At 38.2% G+C, this 21,670-nt stretch overlaps 1 protein-coding gene across 5 annotated transcripts in view; it reads right to left on the reverse strand.

Annotated features, from left to right (window-relative positions):
- Positions 1-1,798: 1,798 nt before the first annotated feature.
- Positions 1,799-21,670, reverse strand: part of smg7 (SMG7 nonsense mediated mRNA decay factor) — a 29,395-nt gene continuing 9,523 nt past the window's right edge. The window contains exons 6-23 of one of the 5 annotated variants that reach the window (XM_012960768.2): positions 20,913-20,984; positions 20,547-20,697; positions 20,284-20,419; positions 18,615-18,777; positions 18,101-18,257; positions 15,395-15,465; positions 14,616-14,676; positions 13,858-13,977; positions 12,823-13,255; positions 12,538-12,682; positions 11,288-11,667; positions 10,682-11,056; positions 9,006-9,155; positions 5,374-5,451; positions 5,092-5,251; positions 4,813-4,983; positions 4,559-4,716; positions 1,799-3,449 (exon numbers count right to left, since the gene is read on the reverse strand). In XM_012960768.2, the coding sequence (XP_012816222.1) occupies positions 3,336-3,449; positions 4,559-4,716; positions 4,813-4,983; positions 5,092-5,251; positions 5,374-5,451; positions 9,006-9,155; positions 10,682-11,056; positions 11,288-11,667; positions 12,538-12,682; positions 12,823-13,255; positions 13,858-13,977; positions 14,616-14,676; positions 15,395-15,465; positions 18,101-18,257; positions 18,615-18,777; positions 20,284-20,419; positions 20,547-20,697; positions 20,913-20,984 (3,095 nt within the window). In that variant the 3' untranslated portion in view covers positions 1,799-3,335. Of the gene's footprint in view, positions 3,450-4,558; positions 4,717-4,812; positions 4,984-5,091; positions 5,252-5,373; positions 5,455-9,005; positions 9,156-10,681; positions 11,057-11,287; positions 11,668-12,537; positions 12,683-12,822; positions 13,256-13,857; positions 13,978-14,615; positions 14,677-15,394; positions 15,466-18,100; positions 18,258-18,614; positions 18,778-20,283; positions 20,420-20,546; positions 20,698-20,912; positions 20,985-21,670 lie in introns of all 5 variants that reach the window. The other 4 variants (XM_012960767.2, XM_012960769.2, NM_203927.1 and 1 more) reach the window with 4 other exon arrangements.

The following is a 21,670-nucleotide window of genomic DNA, read 5'->3' on the forward strand; positions in this document are numbered from 1 at the left end:
TCCTGCTGGAAGGTGAACCTCCACCCCAGTCTCAAATCTTTTGCAAACTCCAAGAGGTTTTCTTCCAAGATTGCCCTGTATTTGGCTCCATCCATCTTCCCATCAACTCTGAGCAGCTTCCCTGTCCCTGCTGAAGAGAAGCACCCCCAGAGCATGATGCTGCCACCACCATATTTGACAGTGGGGATGGTGTGTTCAGAGTGATGTGCAGTGTTAGTTTTCCGCCACACATAGCGTTTTGCATTTTGGCCAAAAAGTTCCATTTTGGTCTCATCTGACCAGAGCACCTTCTTCCACATGTTTGCTGTGTCTCCCACATGGCTTGTGGCAAACTGCAAATGGGACTTCTTATGGTTTTCTGTTAACAATGGCTTTCTTCTTGCCAAAGGCCAACTTTGTGCAGTGCACGACTAATAGTTGTCCTATGGACAGATTCCCCCACCTGAGCTGTAGATCTTTGCAGCTCGTCCAGAGTCACCATGGGCCTCTTGGCTGCATTTCTGATCAGCGCTCTCCTTGTTCGGCCTGTGAGTTTAGGTGGACGGCCTTGTCTTGGTAGGTTTACAGTTGTACCATACTCCTTCCATTTCTGAATGATCGCTTGAACAGTGCTCCGTGGGATGTTCAAGGCTTTGGAAATCTTTTTGTAGCCTAAGCCTGCTTTAAATTTCTCAATAACTTTATCCCTGACCTGTCTGGTGTGTTCTTTGGACTTCATGGTGTTGTTGCTCCCAATATTCTCTTAGACAACTTCTGAGGCCGTCACAGAGCAGCTGTATTTGTACTGACATTAGATTACACACAGGGGCACTCTATTTAGTCATTAGCACTCATCAGGCAATGTCTATGGGCAACTGACTGCACTCAGACCAAATAATGAATAATTACGCACACCCCACTTTGCAGTTTGCATTTGTAAAAAATGTTTGGAATCATGTATGATTTTCATTCCACTTCTCACGTGTACACCACTTTGTATTGATCTTTCACGTGGAATTCCAATAAAATTGATTCATGTTTGTGGCTGTAATGTGACAAAATGTAGAAAAGTTCAAGGGGACCGAATACTTTTGCAAGCCACTGTATATTGGGCCAGTATTAGTGGGATGCTTATAGCACAGACAAGTATTTTTCCTGAGTTCCCCTGCAGTGGATTTTTTATGTATTCCACCACAGGACCCAACACAGCCTGTTCTTTTTAATGAGTTTGTACTCACTGCTCCAAAGGGAAGCACAAAGCACAGGAGTACACAGCAAGAAGCAACAAAGTAGTTATGTGGGAGTCAGGAAAAACTCAACCTGCACACAACCCTATCTTGCAAAATCTTATCCCACATCAGACCGTAGCCGGAAAAATGTTGCCATTATAGTTTCCACACTCTAACCTGACCTGCCTCTTTCCACTCTGTAAGCTACTTCTGCGCTTGCCTTAAAATTCCAAGACAGAAAAACTGTAGGAGCAGAGGAAGAGAGGTCTTTCCCAGTCTGCACCCAACCTGACCTAAGGGCAAACCTGCAGGTCCCAGGGGTTGCAGCTTTACTTGCACATCACTACAACAAACATAGGTGCAATGCATTTGGATTTACACAATCTACATTTGACAGGCAAAGCGAATACAAACTCAGTGAAAAGTTTCTAAAAATACAGCACGGCAGGGTGCCAGAGGGAGGAAGGTAATGCCTTATCATGGTTTCCCCCCCCCATCTTTTATAATGCCTGTTAAAATGGATTCTGTACATGCTATTAAGTTTAACACCAATTACCAAAGTTAATTATCAAATAATGTAACACATAAAATTAGGTGTAGAGAAGATGAGTTTATTAATGGTAAAGCAGATCCGAGCAGACAGTGCTCACACAAGAACACAAGGAAAAGTGGGAGTGAACAGGAGTCTCCACACTCTCTAGATCCTGCTAAAGGAAGGTTGGCCAGACGGTCACCTTACCCCATCTCTTTCCAGTCACAGGGAATAATTTCTCCATTAGTCCAACATTATGAACAGGAAGTCCAGCCCCAAACAGTGTGCAACTTGTGTATTTATCGTATGAAGTGCTGAAAGTACTAGAGTACCATCTGGTACCCATGGCATACACAAACACACCCACACTTAGGGGGAAGCCTATGATAAAGATAGGGCTCAAACACCTACTTCGTTCTTTGAATTTTAAAAGTGAAAGTGCCCCTGTTCCTTATACACAATTTTTGTATTTGATCAAGTGTTTATCCTGGTCACATAGCAAAAATGTTCCAAACCTCTCACTGCTTTACTGCAATGCTTTTCATGATGCCGGAGTAGGGAAAAGGACAGAACAATCCCTGTTCTTGTTTTGTGCTATGAGCTCTGGCTTTTCTAACCAGCATTGCTTTGCTAACTGCCCTGACAATTTTGTTACCCCTCTGCCATATGGAAGGGACTTCAAAGGGTCAGAAGAGAAAAACCTACAGCTCTACTTAGCTGTAACAAATGTGAGGCTATGAAGCCAGCCTATGGCTGTGAAGCCTCTACTTGTTCTAATTTCTGCCCCACATTAAAAGCACCTCAATTAATATGCCAGCAGCCACCCTTCAATACTCAGCCTTAGGGAACATTGAGCTCACACACACACACACACACATTCGCACACAGACAAGCACACATGACAATAAAGCAGGCAAGGAGAGACAGACAGAGCTGATTAAGGACACTCAATGGAAACAAGGAGGCATCCTTAACCAAGACAGACACTCGACCCCTCACCCATTCCCCCCATAAGGGAGAAAGAAAAAAGCCACCCAGCAAGTCACACTTCTTAAATCCAGCAGAAGCTGGTGAATGAGAGTGGACCAGCTCTTACACTCCTAGCAGAGCAAGTTCCTGATATTCAGCTAGAAATCGGATATTGGGGTGTCCTTGTCACCCAACACCTGCAAACAGAACCTTAAATAAAAAACTTATTATAACTCAGATGTTGAAGGGAAGGTTCATTTCCCCTGCCTGCCTTGCACTGCTAGGGGACATTCGCTACCTGTGTTAGGCAGAAGTTTAGGGGGTGCTGTGAGAGGCATGCACAAATAACGAGAAAGATGGGGGCAGGTTAACCCCATTCCCCCAACTCAAGAAGTCCCACGCTCCCTCTGGAGGGAAACTTCCTGCTGTGTCCGTCAAGTGACGTTGCCGCCTGCGGGGCTTGGGGTTGTCAGACTGGTGGGAGAAGCTGGATGCTTTCCCACACGTGCTCCCCCCCAGATCAGTAAGGAGGGGAGAGAGGGCCGCCCTCCTTAGGGCTCAGGACAGGTTATGTCCTGTGCTGACCAGTCATGCCATATGTTGCTGGGTTCATCTCCCTCTCTTTCTCAGTGCGGAGGGTTCAGTGATCCCTGCCCTCGCTGCTGCTTCTCCTTCTGCTGCATCAGAAGCTGTTCCAAGGCAGAAGGTCCAGGATGCATCATTGTGGTTGACCAAATGGACTGCAGGAGAAAATACACAATAGGTGAATAAACTATACAAGAGGCTTATGGTAATTTCCCCCGCTAAACTTAAAGATGTTAACAAAAAATTTCATACTAATAGAATGAAACTGAAACACTGTGACCTGCTGGCTATTTTGTCCAACTGTGATACAGTCGGGAGAAAAGCTTAAAATAAGGACAGGGAACTTCTTATATGTTTCTCTGCTTAAGAACGACAATGATTTACATCTGAAGCACAGCATCTGTACTATTTCTTCAGACTGTGTCACATTTGGAAGAGTTGAAATTTTATTATTAGGAAATTATAACTTGCCACTACAGGCCACTGTACCCTTGGAGTCAATAGATTAGATTATAAAAATGAGGGGGCATTTTACAATACTATTGGCTAATCAAATTAAACAAAAATGCAGATATATGCTCACATCAACATGGTCACATTTCACAACAGCTTAGACAGGCTTACAAAACTTGCAAATGCTGCTGTACATACAGAAAAATGTGCAGAAACGTTGAGGACTATATGGTGTTTTTGTTACATTTTAAATTTGCAGGAGTTTGTGTAAGGTACATAATAAAACTGTAATATTTCTTATTCTACAACAGTGGTTCTCAACCTTCCTAATGCCGCGACCCTTTATTACAGTTCCTCATTTTGTGGTGACCCCCAACCATAAAATTATTTTCGTTTCTACTTCATAACTTACCTCCAATACTGCTGCTTTCTACAAAGTAGCTGCTCTCTACACGTGTAACTGGTCCGCATAAGTACATAATGGCGCCAACCCGGACACATACACCTGTATTTGTACGGGGTGTATGGGATGGGGTTGGCGCGATGATGTCATCACGCCAGGTATGCGTATGTGGGCTGACCCGCCTGGAGACAGATAGAGGAGCGGTGTCTCGGTTCCTAAGACCATCGGAAATATGCGTTTTCCGATGGTCTTAGGCGACCCCTGTGAAAGGGTCGTTTTACCCCCAAAGGGGTCCCAACCCATAGGTTGAGAACCGCTGTTCTACGACTTTTATTACTGCAGCTTTCCTTTTTGCTAGGAAATGCCAAAAAAAAAAAAAAAGTAATAAAATTGCTAATTTTTACCTACCTTTAAACTTTCCATAAGAGCAGCTGAAGAGTCCTCTCGGGCATTACCTTGAGCAGCCCAAGCATTAGCACTACTTGAATTATTAGCCTGGCGCCAGCTATTCTCAGAAGATGGAGTCACAGATAAGTAGTCCAGCCCAAAGCTACCCATTGCTGAAACTTGAGAGGACAAAAAAAAAAAAAACAAAACAGGTCAGTATTTTGCCTTCCAATTACTAACTAACTTTCCCTATGCAAGGAAAGCAAAGGGTATACCTGGCTTTTCAGCCTTCCAGCGGTCAGTTCCCCGACGATCTCGGTTATCTGGAGTGCCGATAGGACCAAAGTTAGAGAAGGGCTGCGAGGTATGATTGTGGGTGGGAGGAGAGCTGGGTAGGCTGCTTGGATTTGAAGAATGAGGTGACTGGCTGGCTGGCGTAGAATGATCTGTCCAAAAACAATTAAGTTACCTTAAGCAAATGTTATGCATATACACTATTTTCTTTCCACTTTTTTCAAGTCACAGTTAAAAGCTCCTCTATTTGCAGGCTGTACCTGAGCTTGCTGGAAGTGATGGAGACCATGGTTTACCCTCAAAAAGAGAGTACAGGGAGGTCTCCTGTTGTCCCATGACTTGGCATGCCTCGGGCTTTATGCTCGTGCAGGTGGATTTTCCATACACCTCATTAAACATGCTGTTATTCGGGAACCGTTCCTGGAATGGACAAAAATAAAAACACATTTCATTAAAAAATAAAGAACTAAAACTAATTCAGGTCCAAAACAACCCTCCTCTACCTCACACAAACATGACCAGTTTAAGCAGAACTACCTTACCTGGCTTAGTGAAAATCCAGAGAGTGAGAGGAAAGAAGGGGGCTGGGATATCAGTTCAGATGGCTTTTCCAGGAGAGACTTCTCCAAAAGAAAGAGAGAAAACTTACTGCCAGGCAAATCAAAGTGGCACACGTGCATCCTTACCATAAAGCAAACCCACCCCTCCCTCAACCAGTGAAAGAGGGGAAAAAAAAAAAAAAAAATCAGAGGTTATACGTAGAAGCTATATGTAATTTTGGATGTTACATTGTTATAGAAAAATATTTGAGGGAAACTCAATTGGTGCCCTTAGCTTATAAAACAGGTCACGCTACTTTGAAAACACTGTTTTATAAACCATAAAACTGGGACTCAAGACATGAGAGGCACGAGATATATGGAGATCTAATTGTTTTACCAAAATAATCACATTGTTATCTCTTCTGCTAACAGTCTCATTATCCAACCATTTCCCAAAAAAGGTTTATGGTCATTAGGGTATTGGAAAACTTCATGAATAACATTTGTCCTGATCCTAAAACTAGAAGCTTTCAGCTGGAGTGTGGGTCTGTGGGATCCTTAGAAAATATATTCTAAATAAAAAGCATATTCTAAACTCTACCCTACATGGCAATTTGCAGCTCTGTTTATAGAGAAACACTCTACAATTGTCTTAATTCCATTTGTTTGGCTCAAATGTTTGTCCTTTAATCTTTATTGATGTGCTCATCTGGATATCCATTAAAAAAATTAAATTATTCATTAGTCCCCTAAAATTTCAGCTATAAGTGCATTCTTCCATGTTCACCTCGTTACTTTTAGTGGTCTGTACAACAAATGAAACAAAGCCATATAAATATGTTGCTTCTATACAATAAGTATACTATAAATAATACTATAAGTATAATAATACTATAAGTCCAAGCAACTTTCCAATGTGAATTTATTGAAAATTTTTAGTGCTTTAAAAGTGATTTGTAAATGTAATTGCAATTCAAAGCAGCATTTGCCGAACTCCTGGTTGTTACTTTTTATACAATTTTGCAAATGTCAGTCTCCTCCAGCAAGACAGGCCTGTCAGTCTGCTGCCTTGTGTTACATTGTTTCAACAGTCAGAGCCACCAGGGCAAGGAATAGAAAGGACAGGCAAACACTGCTTTTACATAGCAGTTATATTTACAAATAAGTAAAAAAAAACATTATGAATTTGTAAGGAATATATATTGTATAACATTGCTTAGAAAAAGGTTTTCTTTTATTGGGCAAAAATTTACATTTTGGGGTTACTTGTTTTTTAAGAAACAATTAAAATGCCCTCCCCCACATTTTACAGGAGGCAGTCATATCCATTTCTTTGCCAATGACAAGCATTTATATATACTGAATTCTATTGTATATACAGAGGAAACCCTATCAGTGTCTTAAAGGCAAAACATGTTTCCAATCCTGTATACCATCTTTCTTGTGTATCTGCCACCAGTACTGTCACCCACCACAAATATGCACAATGATTTTCATACATCAGTGGTACACACATTACCCCTTGTCCTTTAATATGACAGCAACTGGTCTATACAGTAAACAGCACTGATCTGTAGATTTGGACATTTAAACTAATACCAGGTGGCTCTAGCCAATGGTTTGAATTACTAACTCGCAGATCAATAGGAAATAGCTTGTGATTTAGAAAGGTAAATAATGAAGACCCAGAGAAAAATACAGATCTATCATTGTGATCAGCCTCCTGCTATGATCTTATACCTAGTTGTAAACTAGAGAGGGTTCTATCACTTTAGGCAAAGTAGCATTATTACTCCTTAATTATTTAAAGGAAAAGTAACGCTAAAAATTTTTAACTAAAAAAATATAATATAAAAATAATTGCCCTATCCTGAAAACTATTTGTTATTTTGAATGCTTTAGAAGAAAATACCTGTAAAAAACTTGGCTTCCTGTCATTTGAACAAAGGCGATATGGCGATGCCGGGAAAGTTTCAGGGTAAGCGTTCACTATGCGGCGATCGACTGATGGAGTCAGGCTAGGCTCGATCAATCGATCACCGCATAGTTGATTCTTCACCCGATACTTTCTCCTGCATCGCCGTATCGGCTTTGTTCAAAGCCAAGTTTAACAGGTATTTTCTTCTAAAGCATTCAAAATAACAAATAGTTTTCAGGATAGGGCAATTATTGGGGGAGGGTAGAATAGATTTTTTAGTTAAAAATTTTTAGCGATACTTTTCCTTTAATGGGACAAGGCCCAGAATATAAGGAGACAGTACCATTGTGCTGAAGGAGTAGATTTCCTTGTTTCACCTTGACCGGTTACATGTTTACTGGCAACACAGGGCATGGATATTATGTTTTATTGTTGCAACAGAATATTAAATATCATGCTCTGTAATTCAATCTTCCTGACTAAACATATAAACGTCAGTTAATGTAGCCAAGTGCAAGTTATAGAATCCAAGCAACTGTGGCGCTTTAATTTCCCCCTGTAAGTAGCTGCTAATGTTTGGATTAAAGAGGGATCTAAATCCAAAAATGAATTGTTGTAAATTTTCTTAGAGTAGTCCTATAAGCACTTATAGGGGCAGAACTGTGGCAACAACATTCGCCACACATTGCCAGGCTTCACACGTTTTTTTTTTGTTTTTTTTTCCTAGAGAGACTTCTGCCGGAACTTATCTTACACTTCTTTAGACCTTGTGTAAGTAACAGTCTCAAATCTGGCAATCAGGCAGTGTAAAATAAAACATACCTTGAAAAATTCACCATTTACTTTAAATTACTTTTTACACCTTTTTTTTCTGCGAATTTAATTTTTTCGCAGCCTAAGGAATAGACCCCTAAATGTCCCTAAAGTTGTTGATTCTCAGTTGAGCAAAAAGCTTGGTATTAGCATTTTAAAAATTCAAATGTTTCAGAAATGAATGTAAACATGCTTAGAGAAGCACCACGAGTGGGGGTTAGATCCTTTGAAAGCCGACATGTTGCCCACACATGAACAGCTGTATACAAAAAAAAGTCCTTTGCACATCGAACATGAAACCCAAACTTTTTTAATTAAATCAACCATACGTGCTATATGTCCCAAGGCATAGCAATTACTTTCACTTTCCATTTTGCCCATCCTAGATGTCACTGCTCTCCTTTCATTCCCCCTCCCTCCTCGTGGTCTATAATTGTGTAGCCTGTGCATGGGAATCAGGACCCCCAATCTGGTGCATAATAAGGTTTTGGAGTAATATAAAAGCTGCCTTAATAACAGTGCCCACAATACTGCACGTGCCTGCTTGCTGTAATTCGAAGACCGAAGGGAACACAGTTTAAATTATTTATATAGTGTAAGTAAAATGTATTTCTTTGGGTGATAGGTCCCCTTTAAGAATAGCTGATGTGCCCTAGTATCCTCATATTCTTGAGTTTATGACACAGATTACTCCTTACACTAATACTAGCCAAAAAGGCTGATTTTGAGAAATCTGAAACTAGTGCAATGCCTGTGTCTAACTTTTTTTTTAAACATATAAATAAAAGATGGATTTCTACCAAGTGACAGCTATTAGAAAGAGCAGGTAGGGGAGAATAAAAAGACACAAGCTGTTAGAGAAAGACACAAAGCAGAAGCAAAAGGGAAAGAGAATACATACAAAGAGGCTTCGTCCAGGGAGAGAGGCCAGAGGGCCGAACAGAGCTGGGTAAAGATCAGGAGGAGGGGAGAATGCCAGCTCTTCCTCCTCCTCTAGAGCAGCCAGACTCTTTAACAGGTCCGGGGGCAGGAGAGGGGAACGCTTGGCTTCCTAGTAATACAGGCAAAAAGAAACAAGAGGAAAGAAAAAGAAGCAGAGAAATAAAATGGAGGACAAAATTACAAGGAATGATAGAAAATATTAGTAAGAAAGCACATGGGACTCTTTAAGCTGCTGTTGTGCAAACACATGGCTGGACAGCTCACATTTCTACAGTACTTACTCCATGTTCCTGGACTGAACTGAAAGGAACCAACTCTTTAAAAAACTTTTAAAGAGAACTTGCGCTGTTCAAAAAATTCACAAAACTGTAGCGGTTGTTCAATGAATCCTGTTTCACGAACAGCCTTCATTGTCTTTCTTTACAGCTGCTTATGTTTATCAAGAGTTCAATGTTCCGCAACGACATTTTTTTCCTGCTGCAACCAACACACTGATGCCATGAGAGTCACCAACAGATTTTTATATTTTGGAAAATATATAAAAGGTCTCAGAGGCCAAGAGAAAATACTGAATATTACAGAATATATTACTGAATATTACAGAACCACTCCGTATATATAATTATTAAACGAAGCCCTGTTTCATGAACTTGTAACAACAAAAGGAAAATATATAAAATAGGAAGGTCACTAGAAAAAAAACATTCAGTATTCTGCAGGCAGTAGTAATCTAAGACAACTGACAATTAGCCATCATCTGTTATTTCTTTATATGACTGAACAAGTTAGTTATGAATCTCTCCACTTTAGCTTTAAGGGCAAAGACACACGAGGCGATTAGTCACTGCTACTTTATAAAAAGTCACTGCCACTGATTTGTGCGCTTCATATTGTTGCACAATTAGTTGCAGCAACTTGTATATTAGCCTATGATGGCTAAATCGCCACGATTAGTTGCTGCAATCGTATTCGTGGCAACTAATCGCCCTGTCTGCTCAGGGTCACTGGGCAGAAACGAAGCAGTGCATTGAATGGGATGACAGGAAAAGGCAAAGTTGAATGAGGAATAAAAAAATTCAAATGCACCAATGTGGTCTTAGATTCCTAGGATTTACAACATAATTAAGTTAATTTTAAAGCAAACATCACCCTTTTTCATTACCACCCTAGTCATTTTCACAAAAACATGGAAACCCCCACAGTTGTACGGGCTGTGGCTTTATTATTTCTGTAGCCCTGTATTTGGAGAATGAACCCTGGCTAAAACTCCCATACTAATATCAAGGCATACAGACTTCTGTGCTAAGTAGGCCATGCATTTAAACAAGGCAGTAGAAAACACCTGTGAGTCTAGTACTTAAAATAAGGTACTACAGAAACATACACAGATCCCCCCTGTAGTGAAAAAGTACCCAGGACTACTGATGCTTAAAATAGCACTGGCTTCTCTCTGTTAATGCTATTTATGTGTCCTGTGCTCAGCTGTAGCTGCATTTACTTTTAACACTGTTTAACAGGTAGCTTTCGGAAAGTTTTGCCATTGCTCCAGTAATTAGCTGGCAGTCATTAAGTTAAGCTTTTAGCTTAATTATATACTGGCAGAGCATACAATAATACTATTTGGGAAATGCATACCTCAAACGGCATTCTAGTCATTGGCTCTTGGGCAGATCGGTAGCCTGTGGGCTGGCGTTTGCTCCTTTGGTTATTTACAGATTGCTGTGCCAAGAGAGCCCTGTTGTCATTTAAGTTGTAGGATGGTGGTTCACTCCAGTAGAATTCTGGCATCTTAACATCAGAAGGGCTCTGGCCATAGGCTTCCATGGGAAAAGAGGTCATCTTATTCTCCAGAGGCTGCTGCTGCTGTAGACACTGCTCCAGCATATTTACAGGTTCTGTTGGCAAACGGCCATCCATATAATACGATTGTTTCATGGGTACCATCTTTCCCAATGCGTTGGGAACCTGAGAAGTACTCCAGACCTGTTTTGATGTTTCTGCCTGTTGGTACTATAAAAGGAAAAACTGTGTGTAAGAATTAAAAAAGCAACAAAGCCAAAAAGAATGAAAAACAAAGTGTTTGATTAACCTACTATACCTCTAATAGCATTTATAATTATTAAAAGCTTGGTACATATAAATATCTATGAAAAACTTTAAATGTGATATTTATTTTTATTTATTTAAAAAAAGGAATATACAGAATCACCTTAACAAAACAAACACAAGAAGGTTACCTACCTGCTGGAGAGATGTGTGATGCTTGGGAATGGATTGTATAGGTTTAGTTGGAGACTGCTGCTGAGCAAGTGCTTGGATCTGTAGTTGTGCTGCAGTCTGACTACTGGACTGGGTCGGTGAATTGGATGGGGCCTGTGGTTGGATCTGGCCAGTTATCTGGTTGCCAAGATTACCCTGGTTAGGAGTCACTGGACCAGAGGGGCGCTGTTGACTGTAAGGAATGTGGGACTGTTTCCCAGGAGGACCCTGGTTTCCAGATGGTGAATGAGATGAAGGCTGCAGGAAAGACCCTGGGACATTAACGCCAGCAGGAAAGGAATAGCCAGAGCTCATGGAAAACGCCACAGGTGGTGGTATAACATATGCAGGTGGGGGAAAACCTGTGGGGGGGGGAAAAAAAATATATCATTGGAGACTTCAAATGGAAACAATAGTACTTATACACCTATCTGCTTAAACCATTATATGTATAAAAATACCTTACATATGATGGGGCCAAATCATAAATGCACAAAATAGAACCGATTTATTTTTCACGCCTTTCCAAATTATTTTGTGGGTGGTGAGAGAACTGTATTTGCCGTTGAAAAGCATTTATGAAATATTGGTTTATTTTCATGAACATCTTCACCCCTATAAATGGAGTAATTAGTTCAAAGGGTGACAATGAGCTCTGAGTAAACAAACCCTAAAGGTGCAGCCTTTGATATAAGGAAGAGCTAGTTTTACAAAGGCCTCATCTTTTGATTTGTTATTTGTTTTTGCTCAACTTTCTTTTCTGTTTGGTAGAACCAGGGAACAGTTTATTTTCTAACAGGGTGTTACTAAATGAATGTGCCTTTTTTTGTTTTGCGCAAGAAATAACATAACTAATTTCTTAATTAAAAGAATAGGCAAAAAGTATGTTTCACATTTTGCGAGCTCAAGGTAAAAAAAAGTGTGCATACTGCCCCTTTAACAGATGAAATTGGTGAGAAATAAAAATTTGATCAAGAAGAGTGATTTTAATATTTATAAATAGATGCTATAGCTTCAATAAATGTGATAATGAAGAAGGAAGAGAAGCTTCCTTCTGCATGTGTGGATTACAGATGAGGGAGATTCATTGCCTTCATCAGCCTTTACAGCTAAGGGAAATGTATTACATCAAGCTGTACACATACAAATTGAGTTTTACTGGCAAAACTGTCCCACTCTACAGTTGGATAAAGCACCCTCTTAGAATTGACTGCAAAAAACACAAAATGTACCTGGTCGGCTGGGTAGAGGGGGAAAAGCACCAGGATGATGTATAGGGATGAACTGTGTGCTACTGCTTGGACTGGATGTTGGAGTCACTGCTGTTTTTCTGGCTTCAGAGACTGGAGTTTTTCTCAACTCTGTTTGAGATTTCACCTAAAACAGAAAGGAAAATGGAAAAAACCCCACAAATTAACAAGGTCTGTCCTTCAGCTGCAATGATGACAGAACTAGTACTAAAGTATTTTTTTCAGTTACAAAATAATCTCTTCAACTCCATATACACTAAAGTATACCTGAACTGCAATGCTTTGCTTCCCGGGTTCAGCAGTCTTCTCAACACACATTTTCTTAAGTTCATTCTTTCTTTTATTATTATTGTCCTTTTTGTTGACAGCATTATTTAAACTTTTGTTATAGTCTCTCTGATCCTTGGCAACATTTCCTGATCTGGTGTAGCTGCGTGATGGTACATCCCGGTTTAACTCTTGTGGCTTTATGTTCTCTTTAAAAGTCACCACTGGCTTTTCGTTTGTGTCACAGCTCAGGCTTCGGCCAGTGGATAATACAGATTTTAAACCAGGGCTGCCTTCAGCTTTATGAGTGTCTGTCTGGTTGAACTCTTGTGGGGAAGATCTGTCCTCTGTCTCATCAATGTCTTCAGTCAAAAGCTCAGGTATGTCAGTAAAGAACAATAGCTCACCCTCAACAGTACGATACTGAATCAACCTGCCAGGGAGACCATACAACAGCATTATATTTATGCGGTGGAAGTAATAAGAAAAACAAAAAAAAACACAGGCATATTGATGCACACCCTTGGTAATACAGTTATCGGATCCCTTATCCGGAAACCCATTATCCAGAAAGCCCGTCTCCCATAGACTCTATTTTAATCAAATAATACAGAATTTTAAAACTTATTTCCTTTTTCTCTGTAGTAATAAAACAGTACCTTGTAATTGATCCCAACTAAGATATAATTAATCCTTATTGGATGCAAAACAATCCTATTGGTTGTAATTCATGTTTTATTGATTTTTTGGTAGACTTAAGGTATGGATTTCCAAATTACAGAAAGACCCCTTAACCGGAATACCCTTGGGATAACGGGTCCTGTAATGTAAAATAAAAAAAAAAAAAAAAAGAACAGCTAGACAGAGTTAGAAAGGGTTGGAAGAAATGCAATGAAATACTAAAGGCATTTGCTTTCCTTTTTCCAAAAAAAAAAAAAAAGTGTGAGGCATAACAAACCCAAACATCACTATCATGTGAAACATGTCTAACATACCAGCCAATATTCAAGACTAATAAGGAAATAAGCAACTTACTGAGGCTGATTCTCAGAGATCCATTTTCCAACAGCCGCAAGTCGTAGCGGTCTTAGCTGCCGGTGCTGGGCATCTCTAACTCCAGTGATGGCTTGGTGTCCTCTAGAGAAATCTAGGTTTCTGTTTAAGATACATGTAATACATATATTACTGCCATGTACAGATGATCCAATATAATGCAGTTATTTATGTTTCAGTTTCCAAGACCCAAAAACCACCTCAAAAAGTGACAGCAACCTGACAAATTTGACACCATTAAACTTTATTTAAAAGCCAATACAAATTGCCGATATAAAATAAGCAAAACATCACTGTAAACACACTCATGTTGTTGGCAAATTAAATCTCAGCAATCCGTTTAAAACTCATAACTGTTTTAAAAAAAAGAAAAACTGATTTTGAAGTTAAATAAAATGGCACAAAACAGAGGCAAAAAGCACTCAAAATCCAAAATCTCTATCACAGAATTTGGCCTCAATAAACTAGTTAATTTCAACCGCAATAAACACAGTGAAAGGTAACCTGTTGCCTTCATTTGGCACCTACATATTTCAAATAGTTACGTTGACAATAAACATAAACTTTACAGTACTTTTAGGCATACTATAGAAATAGATAGCCTACCTAGTTAGTAATAAACCAAATCTCATGGCTCTAAGGAGCCATGCTCAAACAGTATATGATGGATAAAGTCACAGCAGGAATGAAAGCAGAAAAGTATCAGTAATAGAAAAGAAAAAACAAAAAAAAAAAGTTACCTAAAAGCAGGTCGAAGTGCCAAGAATCCTTGCAGCTCAAACTCCTCTGGGAGAGGAAGCACTTAAAAAAAATAAATAAATAAAAAAATATATAAAACATTAATCCATTGTAGGTGCAAGTACTACAGTTGCATTAGAAATAAATAAGGCCAGTAATGGACAGTAATGTCACATCAGTATAATGCAACAAAAGTCACTGCATTACAGCTTGGGTGCACATGTGGTTGTCTTTTTACAACATGCTCTTTACAAATGACTTCCAGAACAGAGGTACAGTAATCAAGGAGAAAGTACCAAAGATGTCCATGCATTATGGGACGGAGATATTTGCCATACTATGAAAGAACTAAAATTTCCCATCCTGTACATGTAACATGTAATATTGTGAAGTTTATTGTAGACGCAGCACATAAGTACCTGGCAAACTGAGAACTGAGCTGTGTAGCCAAGTCTTAATAATAGAGCTAAAGACTGTAAAAAAAAAAAAAGTTCACCGAAGAAGCCCTGCAGAATTCCTTGCATTTTTTAGTTTATTCACCCCCCCCAGCCCTCTAATGCAAAAAAGGCTGCAAATTTCCATGTATATATTCATACAGTCTATTTCCAAACTATCATTGAAGTCACAAAGCAATAATGAAAAGGACAAAAAAGGATCCTAGTCCATTTATTATGAAGTCTGAGTTACAATAACCCGTAGGTATAAAGCAGCTCCCCCCCCCCCCCCCGCCCCCCGCCATTCGAAACAAAAAGTTACTCCTTGCCAAAAATTGATTCCTTACTGTTAGCACTAGAGACATCTTCATCAAGCACATGGAAACTGTTCAGAAGAGAAATGAGCCATGGCCATACACTGTAGAAAACAGATAATACAAGCAGTGTGAAAATAAGTGTAACTACTGTTTATCCTATTAGAAAAATAATCAAACAAAATAATGCATTTCATCAAAAAACAAATTCTATAATCTCATCTGAAAAAAAAAAAAAAAAAAAGTCATGCTGCATGCATCACAAATAACGCTCACCACATACACATACGTTAAATACAATAATAAAGGGTTAGTTAACTTATAGCATGAATTCACAGCTGGTCTTCATTTTCATTTTTTTTTTTATTATTTAGGTTTCTGTTTAGTATGGTTTCAGTTTGGAATTTTAGTAGGTAATGGAAAGTTATCCTAGAAACTAGACAGTGATTTGATAAAGAGACTGGAATATAAACTGGAAAAAGCTTGAAAATAAAGAAAAGTAATAAATAATAATAATAATAGAATTGTACCCTCACTGAGCAATAATTAGTTTGTTGTTGGAATCAGTGACCCCCACCTATAAACTAGAATAAGGCAGACAAGGAATGAAAAGTTGCTGAGATATTCTATATAACATGCTAAAAGTTAAAGAACTTGTTCACCTTCAATATTCAAATCTTATTAAACCACCAACAATGCTCTCAGCATGTCAGAAAATCCTTTTTCCAGAATAAAATAGTCAAAAAAAAAAAAAAAAAAAAAGCCATCGTAAAAGCTACTTTTTTATATCTGTTTAATTAGTCCTTTATCCCTCTCTCAGTTTTCTGAAGGGATGGGAGTGGCCTATTTTGAGTCTAACTTGCTATATTTTACATCATCCCATTCTGGCTTCGCCCTTACTTTCTTCCTATTAAGCCAATTCATTGGTTGCTTGTGCACTCTAACCAGTTGCATAAATTAAAAAGCATTGGTCAATTTCCTCCTTGCAATGTAACATACTGCTATGTTAGCAGCGCTCTGTCATAGGGACAGGAAGCAATGTCAGACTGACAGGATACACAGCCAATAGGAATTAAGTCTGCTGCCAGTACTATGAGTGACATCTTATAAGGAAATAAATAAAAACAACTGTAGTATTTATAGGGGTCACTAACCCTCCAGAAAAGGGTCTGTGCAGAAGTGAAGGATCAGCAGATGTGAATCTTTTCAGCTGCACATTTTTTTGTTAACTATGTGTATGGCAAAGATTGTTCTATTAATGTGAACTGTTAGATTTGTAAATGTTGGGACAAAGGTAAACAACCCCTTTAACTCGACAGTGAATTAGCTCAACAAATAACAAAACCTATAATTTTTTTTAGATTAAAACAATAGGCAAAATTTATGTTCATTATGCCCTATTTATTGCGCTCATGTTGAACAAGAGGGTATACTTAAGATGCAAGAACGTTCAGCTGCTCATTATTCTATTGTCTATAAAAAGCTCAGCAGAGGAAGATACCCATTCTTTAACATTATTCATTATTTAAAAAAAAAAAAAAAATCCTTATTTATTAATTAGAAAACAGTATTATTTTACCTTTTATAAATGAAAAAAGTACAGGTTCTTGTGCAATCTTAGAGCAAAACAGATTCTCTATTCAACATGGTTTGGCATAATTTCAATATAGGTAAGCCAATGTATAGAAATAGAAAAGCCCTGAACCAGGCATTTTCAAACAATGGGCAAAATTCTTTATCGTGATAGTTATTGTAAGATGGACCAAGTAAGAATCTAGTAGAAGTAGTTCAGGCCTACAGTGCTTAGAAAAGAACTGCAGTACACATATATACTACTTTTTTGTCATGAGGTGCTCATTTACAAACCAAATAAGGTCCTAGTAAGAGCAAAAATTACAAAAAAGGTGTTATAAAGTAAATAAGATGTAAAGTAATGTTGTCCTACACTAGTAAAATGTGTGTGTTTGAATCAGAAAGACTAGAACTAGTTTATATAAAAAAGCTATGGGGAGAGCCATTTAAGATGAGAAAAAGCACATGTTACATAGCAGATAACTGATATCTGTAGAATACAATGGTGTCCTACACAGCTTATCTGTTATCTGCAATGTAACCTTTGCCATGTATCCATATATTTAATTTGCATGGATGCCCCCATGGCTACTGTAAAAACTACAGTAGCCTTTCTGAAGCCCACAGAAAAATACAATTACATTTTAATTAATTGGATATACTTTTTAGTGTTACAGTTCCTTTACCAATACTTTTTAACAGCGAGTGGTGAAAGATGATTTGTCCAACAAAGTACTTAGTGACATCATAGCCTTATAAACAGTCTTACTCAAGAGCAACATTTTATGTATATTATGAACCTAGCAGAAACTAGAAGTAAGGGACGAGTTATCCAGAAAGTTCCAAATTACAGGAAGGCTCTTCCATAGACTCCATTTTAATTAAATAATTCAATTTTTTTATAAATGATTTCTTTTATCTCTGTAATAATAAAAAACAGTACCTTGAACTTAAATTTTATTAATCCTTGTTGGAGGCAAACAATCCTATTGAGTTTAATTAATAATTAGGTTATTTTTTAGATCCAAATTACGGAAAAATTCCTTATCCAGAAAACCACAGGTTCCGAACTTTCTGAATAATATATCCCATACCTGTACAATGTTGTCAAGCAAGTAAGACTTCATAATTGTTTAGTTAATACACCCAAGATGACCAAAAACTCACTATTTTTTTTCCTCAACGGTGTTCTCTTGGAAGACACTGGGGCGCAGCTTCATCCAGTCTAATGATACCTTGATAGCGGGTAGTGGGTTGGCACAGGAGGTTTCCTCACAGTGATGGGTCTTTAAGGGAAACCGGCAGAGGATGCCCAAGAACGACACTGTGGAAACAATATACAAAATTTTAAAAAGAAAATCTTGATATTAAAAAAAAAAAAGCTTCTCCTACACTATACAACTGCAGTAGAACACGCTTTTTTTCTTTCTTTTTGGTGTTACATGACCTTTAAGGCTAATTAGGTTTTGTTTTACATTTTTCTATGGGTCAGTCTACCTAGAATTTAATCTATGCAAATTATGATTTTTCCCCCTTCAAATGGCAAAGTTTCAAGTGAAGAAGTCTGTATTAAAATACAAATAAAATGACTGGAGTTTGTGTTTATTACATAACGGCAAAAAAGGAAAATCCCACAAACATTTATAACTGTCCCACTATTGCAAAGACCATTCATACTCACTAAAGAGAGCCAAGAGTTGTGACCAGCATAGCTCCTCTTCAGGGCTAAAACTCTGTTGGTCTGCCTCAGTGCCAAAGCTTCGCAGATGGTGTAGCTGAAACAGGTTTATCACTGTGATATGAACCAGCTGCTGGGAGTTAAGCGCTTTCTGAAAAAGTAAGTTCTGCAAACACACAGTGTGAGAAATTTAAGGATAAGCTAAAAGTCCAGTCAAGATGTAAAACTGAAAAGTAAGGCAAAAGTACAGTATATTACATAAAAACAAAAACTATAGGCTTTAATCTCTATTTAAGGGATTACGAGCAGAGGCATGCAAGTCCCTCCTCTTTATACCCATGGCCAACTATGAAATCAGAACCACTGTGTCAATTAGCCCTATCCCTCACGCATGAAAACGCGCGAGAATGCAAAGTCTCGCGTTTTCATTCGTATATCGGCTACATGTGCCTGCACCCGAGCGTATCCCATTCATTCGGGTGCAGGCACAAGTAGCAGGCGTAGGGCTGAATTTTCGGCAAGCGTTTTTTTGTGGCATCAGCCTTAATTGGCGAGATCTAAGATTAAATCCAAACTGCACGTTTGGATTTATGGCTATGAATCATTAGGCAAAAACAGTTTTTGTTAATCAACTAGATCCTTGAACAATGCAAAAGGCATCAGCTGAAACCAAATAGGGTCTTGTTTGTGCACTGCCAGTGCGATTCCAGCTTCACTAAATTCCTAATCACTAAATGTTTCTAAACACCAGTTAGACAAGGTTCTTCTCTTCCTTTCATTGATTTTTTGTTTGCATACTTATTCAGGCACACATTCAATGATTGCCACCTTTTACTATTTACATAACCAATGATTGTCATCTCGCTTAAATTGCTAAAATTCAAATTATATTTGTTTTTTTTCTAAATTCCCCATGCCATATACATCTAATTAAAATTTATATATACATATATCTTATATATACACCAATGTTTATACTGATTTAAACAAGCAGACGGGTAAAGATTGCAATTTGTAATTTGCTGTGTGGGAAAGAATGTGATTAAGAGGAAAAATAAAACATGCAAATCCAGCTGGAAGAAATTACATAAAAAAAGAAAACCCAGGAAACACTAAAATATTGGTAGCTTTGTGCAAAAAAAAAAAAAAAAAAAAAAATAATAATATACCTTTACTGTGAATACAGAACAGTGCCTTTTGAGTGTCTGTTTCTCCACACAATATACATAGATATATCTTTTAAAACCTGTGTATCATTTTTAAGGGAATTCCTTTAACTTGTACATCAGCTAGAATGGCTCTAATCCACCACATTTTGTCCCAAAAAAGTTTCTCTATGTTTCACTGGTAATCGATCTGCTTGCTTGCTTGCTGTAAGATGGTTGGCTAGGAAGGGACAGGTTAATGACCCATTTTTCCCTTCAGTATAATGCATAAAATCACAAACTCCAGATACAAAAAATCCCACTACTGGAGCCAAAAATTAACAACGTAAAATTTTACACAAATTTAAATGGTAATAGCATTACCTTCAAGTCTAATTTGTACAAAACAACACATTTATAGATATATTTCTAATACTGAAAGCCCAGTTTAAAGCACTGTACAAACAAATATTTTCCTTCCCCGGTTATTTCTTTCTTAAAAGCGATGGCAGTAAATGCTAACTGACCTTGAATTGTTCTTCCAGCTGTTCCCGCAGAGTGCTTACTTTCTCTAAACTTTTTGTTAAGTACACATGTCCATGGAACTTTATAAAGGCTTTTATAAAGTCTGATACTCCCCAGCGATTCTTCACCTCTTCGCGACTTCAAAACATAAAGATATGTTTTATCATTAAAGATAACAGAATACTTGTGTAATAAAACTTTTTTCTGTATATTAAATCCCAGCGTCTGCGGTACTCGGTCTCTCTCTACATATATTTTTAAATACCTCTCCAAGGCTTTGGAAAGGGCCTTCTGCAAATTGGTGGAGGCTGCTGGAAAAGGAAACTTGACAGCGATGCTGCGGCAGTAGTAGAAAATAGTGGTCAAATGGTCCCCTTTTGAAGAGGCAAGAATAGCCAGCTGATTATATGGCTGACCTACAATGGATAAAAGAAAAATTCAAATACGTTAACTGGGATATAACAACACTTGGTGCCATGTTACTTTTAAATATGAAAATAACTAGGTAAACCATTAAATATGTTGGAAACAATTCATTTGTCTAAGGAATTGTGGCTATTAGACAAAGAAAAGGAGGGAAATACATAAGCTCCAACCCTGACCAGCATAAAAGCAATAACTGAACACTCACCATTGGAAGGGACAAGTTGAGCAGCATGTCTATAATAGGATTCAGCCTGGCTTGTCTGGTTCCTATAGCGAGCTGCAAGAAAACAAAAATTATATGTAACTATACAGCAGGGAAAATAAGTATTGAACACATCAACATTTTTCACAGTAAATATAGGTCTGATTGGGCAATTGGCATGAAATTTGCACTAGATGTTGGCAAGAACCCAAGTAGTCCACACATACAAATAAATCCAAACAAATAAGTCTTTAAATTAAGTTATGTGTAATAAAGTGGAATGACAGGGAATATTGAATACATGAAGAAAAGGAGGTGCAAAAGGCATTTAAAGCCAAGAAACCTGCTGAAATCTGTCAGTATTTAAAAAGCAATCCTGACCCCTATCAGTGCAAATGAATATCAGATGGTTTAGTCCTAATTGATGGCCTATTAAAAAGGGTAAAAGCAAAAAGCTCTCTTAAGACCTTCTGTTGCAAAACATACTCATGGCATTGGTTACAAACATATTTCTATATGTCCCAGTGAGCACCGTTGGGGCCATATTCCAGAAGTGAAAAGAACACGATTTCACCCTAAACCAGCCTCAACCAGGTGCTCCTCGCAAGACTTTTGAAAGAGGAATCAAAAGAATTATCAGTAAAGTTGTGTAAACGCCAAGGATCACTCGTGGAGAGCTTCAGTAAGGACTTGAATTTGCTGGTATAGTTGTTTCAAAGAAAAAAAGTAATGCACTCAACCGACATGGCCTCTATACACGC

Source organism: Xenopus tropicalis, chromosome 4 (genome assembly GCF_000004195.4).
Source record: "Xenopus tropicalis strain Nigerian chromosome 4, UCB_Xtro_10.0, whole genome shotgun sequence".
Lineage (NCBI taxonomy): Eukaryota > Metazoa > Chordata > Amphibia > Anura > Pipidae > Xenopus > Xenopus tropicalis.